Genomic DNA, 10,766 nt, shown 5'->3' with positions numbered 1-10,766 from the left:
CCTGCCCTGCCGCCTGCCCTCCCGCCGCTCCTGCCGGTGAGTACCTTGTGCTCCTGTCCCCGGGACCCGCAGATCCAGAGAGGGCCCGGGCCTCCTGCGCCTTCCCCTTATCCGAGAAACCTACAATATCCCATGAGGGGACCTACCTTGGGGACTGGCAATGGCCTGAGTTTTGCTGATGTCGCCCTGAGCGCGCCGGTCCGCATTCCTGAGATGGCAGACTGGCGGCTGAGACACAAGGACCGGGGTGAGAAGTGTACCTCCTGGTTGTCACCCAGGCCAGCAGGGAGCGGAATCCCGCTGAGCTCTGCGCTTGACGCCGACGCTGTGTCGGGCGTGCAGTGATCCTGGGGACTATAAACCTGCCAGTTACCTTTAGGTTCTCGCAGACATTGTGAATCTGTGCGCCCTGTAACCTGACACGACTTTCCGTCCCTGGACCGAGGGCCTGGGAAACAGCGGAACAGTTTTGGGGCACAGGGAGCGATGCCTAGGCACCTTGGGCCATCATCAGAGCCCCTAGCACCCAGAGTGCCACTTGGGAGCGCCCTCTGGTCTCACCGTCCTCCACCCCCATCCCTGGAACTGGCCAGTATTGCAGGGAGCCCTGGGGACTAATCGTGCCAGCGTGTGGCCGCTCTTCTTTGCTGGTAGGTAATGGAAAACCCAAGCCTGGCCACCGCCCTGGGCCGGGCTCTCTGGGCTCTCCTCCTGGCCACACTGGGCGCTGCGGCTGGCCAGCCACTTGGAGGAGAGTCCATCTGCACCGCCAGACCCTTGGCCAAATACAGCATCACCTTCTCCGGCAAGTGGAGCCAGTCTGCCTTCCCCAAGCAGTACCCCCTGTTCAGGCCTCCTGCGCAGTGGTCTTCCTTGCTGGGTAAGTGCAGCCCCCTCCTTGCCTCCCCAGTTCAGGGCGGGCGCTGCAGCTCGGGACACCGTCTCCCTAACAGCTGCACAGCACTTCGCGCTGTGGAGGGCACCTCACGCCCAGTGGACTTCAGTGCCAAACGTATTTCCTAGGGCCAGCTCTGTGCCAACTGGTCATACGTGAGGGGCAGGTGACATTCCGGACTCTGGTGATGTGTGAGGGAAGGGTGGACAGTCACGAGAAAGGCCACCTGATGCTAGTCACAGCCTGAAGCCCATCCTGTGCGGCCACAGGATGTCACTGTCTGCACGTGACAGGAGTGGACACGGTTCCCTGCCTTGTAGCCAGTTTGGATCCCAGTTGGGTTGTCTCCCAGGGGCAGCTCACAGTTCCGACTACAGCATGTGGAGAAAGAATGAGTACGTCAGCAACGGGCTGAGAGACTTCGCCGAGCGAGGCGAGGCCTGGTCCCTCATGAAGGAGATGGAGGCTGCCGGGGAGAAACTCCAGAGTGTGCACGAGGTGTTTGCGGCCCCTGCTGTCCCCAGTGGCACTGGGCAGACCGCCACAGAACTCGAGGCTCACTCTAGGCACTCGCTGGTAAGTAGCACGCCAGCAGCAGGGGCAGGGCAGCCCGAGTGGCCAAGAGGCCGAGGCCTCACTGAGCACCCGCCTGCACCCAGGTGTCCTTTGTGGTGCGCATCATCCCCAGCCCCGACTGGTTTGTGGGCATCGACAGTCTGGACCTGTGTGAGGGAGGCCGCTGGAAGGAGCAAGTTACTGTGGACCTTTACCCCTACGATGCCGGGACAGACAGCGGCTTCACCTTCTCTTCCCCAAACTTTGCCACCATCCCACAGGACACGGTGACTGAGGTGAATGACTGACACCCCCTCTGCCCTCTGTCCCTCCACTCTGTTCCAGGAGTGCCCTGAACCTCAGTGTGGGGTAGACTTGTTTGTGAGGACACTGCCTATTCCTGGAGGACCGAGGCAAAGCACTGTCACCTGCTGGCGGTGTCCTCTGGTCCCCTCATCTTCTGGGTCTTGTTTGGAACATGGTCTGTTTCTAGCTTCCCAGTGAACAAGGGGGTGCAGTCCATCCCTGAGAAGCTGGCAGCATGGCAGGGAGGACAGCAAGATGCAGCCTGAAGAGTCTGATCTTTACTGCTCTGTGTCCTCGTCCACATGTCGTGGGACTGCCGTGAGGAGCACATGTACCCAGCCTGCCGCGCGAGTGCAGTGCGCAGGCACCATCAGGAGATGGCGCAGCTGAGCACTGTGTCACTCTCACAAGCCAGGTGGAGACACAGCACTCCTTCTCCAGGCTCAGAGAGAGGCCCAGCTGGGCTCCTGTGTCACTTAGCGGTGGCCTGGGTGGGGGTGTTTTCCAGTGCCACCCTGCTGGATGCCAGGTACTGGGCTTCTTGGACCACCCCTGTGAACGCCTCTTCTTCCTCCATCCTAGATAACATCCTCCTCTCCCAGCCACCCCGCAAACTCATTCTACTACCCACGGCTGAAGTCCCTGCCTCCAATAGCCAGGGTGACTCTGGTGCGACTCCGACAGAGCCCCAGGGCCTTCGTCCCACCAGCCCTGGACCTGGCCAGCAGAGGAAATGAGATTGTGGACAGCCTCTCAGGTAATGTCCAGGTTCCCCATCTCCCAGTACTGCAGCCAGCCCAATGGTGAGGACATGACGCAGGCTGGCACATAGCCAAGAGGCAGCCGGCATGGCTCTGAAAGTGCACCGGAGCCCTCCGATTGACGTGAGTGATCCCAGGGTACCCAGGTGACTAGGCTTAGAAGAAAACTCTGTGTCTGTCCCTGGTGATGTCCTGTGGGGGAAAAAGCCACAGCTCAATTTGTGCACTGTGGGCCCAATGAGGCAAGTGTCACCCCGTGATGCACAGTGGGCCCAGAGCTCTGGCTCGGACTGTGGCAGAGCACAAGTTCTGTACCATGCTGGATCTCAGCCTTCACATAAGCTCTAAAAGTCTGGAGCCTCTCTCAGGTTCTCCAAGGGATGTCGTCCAGGATCACATGAACCTGAGTATCTGAGTATTCAAACAGAGGATTCACAGCATTCATTACAAGATGATGCCAATTTTATGTATTTATTTATTTTTGTGTTTGCCATAGGGCACATGCACTTGCCAGAGAAGACAGAGAGGGAAAGTGAGAAATCACCCCCTACAGGGAATGGCCACACTGCAATCCCTTCTCCTCCATTCTCCTCTTGGGATTTTGGGCATGCACACACATGTGCCTGGTGTGATTTTTCAAGCCACCAGGTCTGAGATTCAAACCAAGGTTGGCCATGTGTGAACCCAGTTGTCTTGACCACCACACCACCTGCTGGCCCCATATTTTTTCTATTTTTTTAAAGAACTATTTATTTAATTTTATTTATTATTATTACTTTTTGTTTTAAGAGAGGTTTTTGCTATAGGGTGCATACACTCACCAGAGAGACAGAAAGTGAGAAATCACCCCCCAGAGGATGACCACACCACAATCCCTTCTCCAGTCTTCTCTTGGGATCTTGGACACACATGCAAAGACGCCCGACATGAGTTTTAAGCCGCAGGGTCTGGTTTTCAAACTGCGGTCGACTATGTGGGAGTCCAGTGATATAACCATTACACCATCTGCTTGTGCCTATTTATTATTATTTTTTAAAATTTGCTCACAAGAGAGGCAGAAAATGAGAAAGCAGGCTTCCAGGTCCTGGAATTGAACCATGGTCAATCATGTGGGAGTCCAGTGCCTTTACCACTATGCCACCTGTTGGCTGCAGATGACGCTAATTTTAAAGAGTTAGAATTTGGTTGATTCAACTCTTTCACTAAGTTGGCATCTGAAAGCATCTTACACTACTTTAGTGACGAACAATGAAAAGTGGCCCAAGAGAGGGCCTCAGAGACAATATCCCCAACAGAATGGTTCCACGGTGTCCTGTGTGTCACAACAGATAGGAATGTGAGAAAGTTTGTTCTCTCTAATCCCACCTGGCCCCTCACTGGTAAAGGGAGCAGGTGTCATCAGTGGTGCCATCACTGCCCATGGGGTGTGGAAGCTGTGCTGCAAGGGCTCCTGGGGGATCTTGGGACCTATCCCAACATGACTGACTTGGGGAGTTTGGCTGCTGGCTAACAGTCACTAACTCAAGTGCCCTCCAACTGGCTCTTGGAATGTCTGCCTGGGTCCTAGATAGTGCCCACTGGTGGTGAGTCTCTAACTAGTCAGAAGGCCTCAAGCAGCCCCTCAGAAAGGGTGGATGGAGTGACTGAGCAAGTCTAGGGACCTGAGTCTCACCTGTCATGGACACTGGAGGTACCCTCTGTTATAGGCCTTGAGATGAGAGAGGACTTGATTCAACCAGCTGTGCAGGCATTTCCCACAGAAGAACTGGAGTCAATCAAAGTCTGGCAGCTACAGAGCCTCATTAGTGATCATCTTCTACCTCACAGGGTGAACTTGAGAGAAGCTTAGGGGTTTATGTGACAGACTTGAGCTCTTGGGCAGGCCTCTAGCTGAACTTGTGGGTCAGGTCAGGGTCATACAGGAGGTAGTGAACTCTACATGATTGATGAGATACTGCCCCAGACCACAGGCTGTACACAGCACCAGGGTGGGTGGACCTGGCTTCCCTGTGAACCAGTACCAGCCCTGGTGTCTCCTGCCTCTGCTTTTAGAGGACAGCCCTATAGACACCAGACAGTGGTGCCACACCTACCACCCCAGCTCAGGTTTAGTGTTCTTCCTTGTTTGTCCTAGTAGACACACCATTCCAGGTGGACACAAACAAATCATTCATTCAGTGGGCAAACACCACTGAGCACCAGTTACATACCACAGACAACAGCAGCCTGGCAAGAAGAACCACTCATTGGCAGATTGTCCGGACCTAGGAGGGACCCACTACAGTGGGTGGGGAAGTGGTGGAGTCAGCCATAGTCAAGCATGAGGGGGCTCTGCAGGTACTGGGCAGGTGGAGACATGGCGGTAAACCCTGACTGTAGGAACTGGACATGGAGAGGGTGAGAGGAGGATGGGGCCAGCTGTGCTTGCTCAAGGATAACATCATGGAACTATGTGTAAATAATTCTATCCAAAGATCTATCATTAGATGGGGCAGGACTGAACTGAGTCCCTTCTCTACCCAATACCCAGGATGTCTGAGGAGTGCAGTCCCATACCATGGTGTCCCTGCTTCCAATGTTCCAGGGTCCCCAGCTGCTATGCCAGCTCTTCCCAGAGCCTCCTCATACCTTCCTCCCTGACACTGGTCTGCTTCTCTTCTCTCATGTCCTTGTTCTATATCCCCGACATGGGATGGAGCGTATGCCATCGGCCATGGGTCTCTGTGCTACACTCAACCTCCTGAGGCAAAGGCCAGGGCATGGTGGGTATCCTTGAGGAAGCTTCTGCCAGGCCTATGCCAAGCCAGCCCAGCTCCTCTCTCACTTCTTGTTCACAGACTGAATGCCCCTCCTATCAGGTCTCCTCCTCACAAGGATCCTCAAGATCCTAGAGATCTACTTGTGAGGTCCTCACTGCAGACCAGGGGCTGCTGCAAGTGCTTGTTGGCTCCTCACCACACTCTAGGATGGTGGCTTGGATTGCCCTCTTTTCTGTCAGGAAGCTGGGAAGTGTCTCTGGGCCTTTCAGCTGCTGTAAGGCAGAAGGAGGCTTAGGGATTTCCAGCGAGGAACAAGACTACCATTCTTGCTGACTGATGATATCATATTGCCCCCATGTGTATAACAGAGGCCAGGCTCTGACTTTCTGGAGGGAGCTGCCCAACCTCCTGGCCATACACCCAGAGAAAAATGTCCATTTGCCTATTTTTGCATATGGTGTACATAAGAGGCTTTTTCGCTTTCTTTCGAAAAAACAGAAATTATCAGGTGATTTAACCATAACCCTAAACTGATTTTTTTTTTGAGGTTTTTTTTTTTTGAGTTTTTTTTTTTTTTCTTTTTTTGGTATAGGGAACATACACTCGCCAGAGAAATCACCCCCCAGGGGTGCTGGTCATGCCGCAATCCCTTCTCCTCCATTCTCCTCTCGGGATCTTGGGCACGCACACACATGTGCCCGGCGTGAGTTTAAGCCACAGGGTCCAGGATTCAAACTGAGGTTGACTACATGGGAGTCCAGCAACATAGCCATTACACCAACTGCTGGTCTCAACCCTAAACTGATTTCTTAATGAAAATAGTGTAAACAGATGGGACATAATAAAACAGTAACCGTGATACTAAAAATGCTGTGGGGTCTCATAACCCAAATGGTTCGGTCCAGTTCCAGCTATTTCTGTCTTCAGAAATACATTGGTTATTAGCAATAAACATTGCAGGTGAGACTAGACTTTTGTCAGAGTATGCTCCAATTCAAAGCACATTTCTACAACAGGAACATTTTCCAATCTCTTACTTCTTATATGGGGGTCCCCTCAGGGCCCTCATTGTTTCCCAAAGCCCAGGACACTGTAGGTACCTGAGTGACAGCATCCAGCTCTTGGTATAAAAATGCATGGCTCAAGTCATTTGGTTGTTTTAGAAAGCCACATTTGGTGACATTAATCTTACTCTATAATCATGCTAAGAAAAGCAAGTATTTCTTTAAGCCTCTGAAGTTTGGAGATGGTCTCCAAGATGAACACACACATAGGGGTGGGGGGGCTCTGTCTATTACCACGAAGCACCTCCTTACAAGAGTGTTCATGTTCTCTTGTGCTTGGTCCAGTTCCAGAAACACCGCTGGACTGCGAGGTTTCCCTGTGGTCGTCCTGGGGACTGTGCAGAGGTCCTTGTGGGAAGCTGGGAGCCAAGAGCAGAACTCGCTATGTCCGTGTCCAGTCTGCCAACAACGGGACTCCCTGCCCTGAACTCGAAGAAGAGGCTGAGTGTGTTCCTGATAACTGTGTCTAAAACCAGAGCTTGCGGCCCCTCATACCCCCTCAGCCTTGGGACACTCAGGCCTGGGTCATTGTAGGCAGGTGGTCAAGGGCACAAGAGCTTTTTGTTTTTACTGTTCCTGCCCTTAGTGCAGACCAGGGCTGGCCAATTATCTCTTCACAGAAGGGCCTCTGGTGGCAGGGAAGGGAATGCCATGAATAGGCTCCTTTTTGCGATTTATCCTTCTGTGTGGATAAATTAATCCCCAAAGCTCACAAGTCTCCACTCTAAATTATGCCATTATGTCCTGTGATAATTTATTACTCTTCTGGGAAGTTGTCTTCCATACAGAGAACATCCACACTAGTTCTTGGGTAATACAACATCCCTCAAGTCCAGGAGTCCTGTATCCACACGGAAGTGAAATACCTCAGACCTGGCACCCCAGGCTGCTGCTGCACCCACTGCCTGAGCAAGACTTCCACTGTGCACTGCTCCCAGCGCTGAGCAGGACAAAAACATGAAAATAAAAAGAGGGCGGTTTCAGAAACTTCACTTGGCAACTTCATGTTATTCACCTCTTTTCATTTGAATAAACCCTTTTTCTGCTCCTGATGAGTATGGATGGCTGTCCTCACACCTTTCCTGGACAACATGCAGTGGAAGGACACTTGGGTGTGCATTAAGGGGTAAACACCATTGTACATGCTTGGCCTGCTGGGTGTGAGGTAAGGGGATGACACTTGGGCAAGGGACAAGCCAGCAGCTCACCTCACAAGTGAGTTAGGGTCTTCCCTGTGCCCAACAATAGGGCCAGGCCAGGGACCTCCCAGGGCTAGAAGATGGCACAATCCACATGTGAGTAGCTCATTCCATATGCTCTGCCCCCTCCCACATGGGAACTGTTTGCAGGTCCCTGACCACCAACCCCCAGGCCAACAGGCTGCAATTAAATACTTCCTCGGGGCCTGAGCTCAAAGGTCCACCTTACAGATGTCCCTCAAAGCTTACTGTGATTTGCCCAGGTCAACCCCTTCCAGAGGTTGGAGTCCTCAGCCCTCCTCCTACCAGCATCTCTCCTTTACAGGGATTCTCAGAGCCCTCACGCAGTAGGCCTGGCTGAGCACAATTTGAGGATGAAGATGCTCATGAGGGGATAACTGCTTCTCCTCAGCCCTCTCAGAGGTGGGGATATATCATCCTCACTCTGAGAGTACCTTACTAGAGCACCTAATTAGCTAAAACCCGCTAGTCCTGATTCTTCTGGAATCAGATCCTAGGCCCACCTCCCAATTCCTGGTTTCTTCTACCCTCAACCATGACCCTCAGGCCTACCTCCTACCACCCAGGACCCATCTCTCTCTACTAAAGCCACAGGCCTACTTCCTATCACCCAGTGTCCTGTCTAAGTCCCACCCCCACCTTTCTCTCTCATACAAACCAGGCCAACCTCCTACCATCTTTGAAAACACCTGAATGCAAGCCTAAGCCCACAGGTTCATGAGTTCTAAGGTTATAGTGGAGATATGAAAAACCCTTTCTTAAAGTTTTAAGGTCTGCTAATGCCCTGAAGTATCTAAAAGAAAAAAAGTATAAATCCTGCCTAGAGATTGCACTATGTGCTCAGGTAACAGAGTCTCTAGCAAGAGGCACCCTCAACTAAAACCGACCACTTACACACACTACCAGCTCTTAATCAGTGGAACAGGCAAATCAGATCCACTCTGAATCACTGGAGTGGGGACTTGCAGGTATAGAGTATCAGGAGAACATGTTGAACCAGGAGCTCAAAACTCAAAAGTATACAACAAGAACAATAAGATTATAGGTTTAAACTTGAATAAATGGACTAAAAAGGCCAGTCGACTGTCAAAGAAGATGGAATCAGATTCATAAATCCATGTGTGGTTGCAAAACCTGTAGAATCCTGTAAGGACATTAAACAAATGGGAACAGAGACTGTAGTGGGCATTTTTTCAATCACCATGCCCACTTCCCTGTCCCTCCTAGAACCCTGGAGGGGTGACAAGTCTCTTGGGGCGAGAACACTGACTATCAATGAGATATTGCAGTGCTGACTCCCTGGCTACGGGGACCCCAAAGTACATGTGGATCTGTAAATGCCCTCACAACTTCTAAGAGCAAGCAAATGAAAACTTGAACTGGGGCTAGAGCAAGGAGAAGCTGGGGTCAGGCCAAACAAAATGAGCTTACAAGCACCTGGGAAAGCTTGAGGGCTGCTACTGAGCTTGAGTCAGCAGCAAAATCAAGAAGGTGAGCCTGGGGCTTCCCTGCTGAGCAAGGCCCTCATGCTCAGTGTCCCTGAATATAGGAAAGAACAGGAACAATTTTCTCTACAGAAAGCGTTCCCAAACCCTAGTGCAGGCCTCAGGTCTCCCAAGACCCAAAATAGAGCAATGAACGCAATACAAAGGTCATCAAATAAACAAGACAAGTCACTACAATTAATTGAAAGTTAGTAGGAAAATAAACAATGAATTCAGACACCGAAGATCATAGATAACAGAATTGTCAGAAATAGAATATAGAACAAGTAGAATAAAAATGTAGAATAAAAACGACCAACCAACTAACAATGGGCAATTAGGAACAAAGTGATCATTGAATTTGAAAAGGAAAAACCATAAAATGGCAATGCCTAGTCAGTGGGTTAAATGGTTAATGAGGCCTAGTTGGAGAAAGATTAGTGAATCAGAAGATATCACGAAAGGTACAACTGAGAATGCAGCATAGAAACAAGGAGATCGAATATTTCAGAAAGAATTCTGGAAGCTAAAATGAGAAGGTTTAAAATGTTTTAAATCAGACTTACAAAGGAGATAATAGAGGGAATGGAAAAGAGATTCTACTGGGTTGTCGGGAAAGTCAGGATGTATTTTTCCATGCAAAATGTGTCATGACTTTTTTTGACAACCCAACATTTAAAAGGAAAATAGCGCAGAACTGGTTAAAATGAAAAGGTATCTCCAGAAACAGAAAGCACAACATACCCCTTCCAGGACAAATGCAAACAAACCGCGCACAGCATATTGCAACTGCTGAACACCCAACACAAAGAGAAAGCCTTCAAAGGAGCCGAAGGAAAGGGAAAGATCGCCTATTAAAGGCCATCCATTGAGTGACAAGGGTTTCTCTTTTCCTTTCCTTTCTTCCTTCTTCTTTCTTTCTTTTTAATGGAACAATAAAGCTTCATAGCAGGGTAAAAGGAATACAAAGTAGGGGAAAATGAAAATGAAAGTTTGCTCCTGAGAGGTAGGAGTGAGCTGACTCCAAAGGTGGATATAGATGACAGCAGATTTCTCCCAAGTGGCAAAGGAGAAAATAGGCAGTCAGAGAACACTTGTTAAATGTTGAGAGAAGTTAATTGTCAACCCCGAGTTTGAACTCAGCAACAACTTTAAAGAGTGAAAGTAAAAATAAAGACATTTACATATTAAAGGAAAAAAACCTGAGACCTTACTACGAAGAGAACTGCACTGAAGTAACTTCTCAAGGATGTGCTTCAAGATAGAGAAAAATCATCCCAGAAGGATGGTCTTAAATACAAGTAATAGTAACAATTAAAAAAAAAAATCTCTCAAATAATAAAAGCATAAATTCCCCAAAGATGGAGAAAAAAAGAACAGCAAAATTTAGGACACCCAAAAGTAGTGGTAAAATGACAACTGATTAACAAGCCTAAGGAAAAGAAATCCTAACCTGGAAATTTAGGTCCACGAATTCAAAGAACTGGGTGACTTTTTAGAAAGAATTATTTACTTAATTTTATTTATTATTATTTTTTAATTTGATGAGAGAGAGAGAGGGAGAAAGAGAGAGAAAGTGAGAAAGCAAATTGCCAGGTCCAGGACTTGAACCATGGTTGGCCATGTGGGAGTCCAACACCTCAACTACTATGCCACCTGCTGGCCAACTGGACAAATTTTTAACCACAGGATCTTTAAGAGCTCAGGGAATTGGCAATTCTA

The 10,766-nt window shown here is 49.8% G+C and overlaps 1 protein-coding gene across 2 annotated transcripts in view; it reads left to right on the top strand.

The window, feature by feature from the left end:
- The window catches only part of SPON2 (spondin 2), a 32,674-nt gene extending 25,282 nt beyond the window's left edge, over positions 1-7,392 (top strand). Inside the window, exons 2-7 of one of the 2 annotated variants that reach the window (XM_006152875.2) lie at positions 1-36; positions 655-880; positions 1,248-1,471; positions 1,555-1,746; positions 2,339-2,513; positions 6,626-7,392. In XM_006152875.2, the coding sequence (XP_006152937.1) occupies positions 658-880; positions 1,248-1,471; positions 1,555-1,746; positions 2,339-2,513; positions 6,626-6,810 (999 nt within the window). In that variant the 5' untranslated portion in view covers positions 1-36; positions 655-657 and the 3' untranslated portion in view covers positions 6,811-7,392. The remainder of the gene's footprint in view (positions 37-654; positions 881-1,247; positions 1,472-1,554; positions 1,747-2,338; positions 2,514-6,625) is intronic. The other variant, XM_006152874.3, reaches the window with a different exon arrangement.
- The last annotated feature ends 3,374 nt before the right edge of the window (positions 7,393-10,766 follow it).

The sequence above is a fragment of the Tupaia chinensis genome, unplaced genomic scaffold, assembly GCF_000334495.1.
Source record: "Tupaia chinensis unplaced genomic scaffold, TupChi_1.0 Scaffold000360_1, whole genome shotgun sequence".
Taxonomy (NCBI): Eukaryota; Metazoa; Chordata; class Mammalia; order Scandentia; family Tupaiidae; genus Tupaia; species Tupaia belangeri.
The sequence above is the reverse complement of the archived record's forward strand: the minus strand, read 5'-3'. Positions and strand labels throughout refer to the sequence as shown.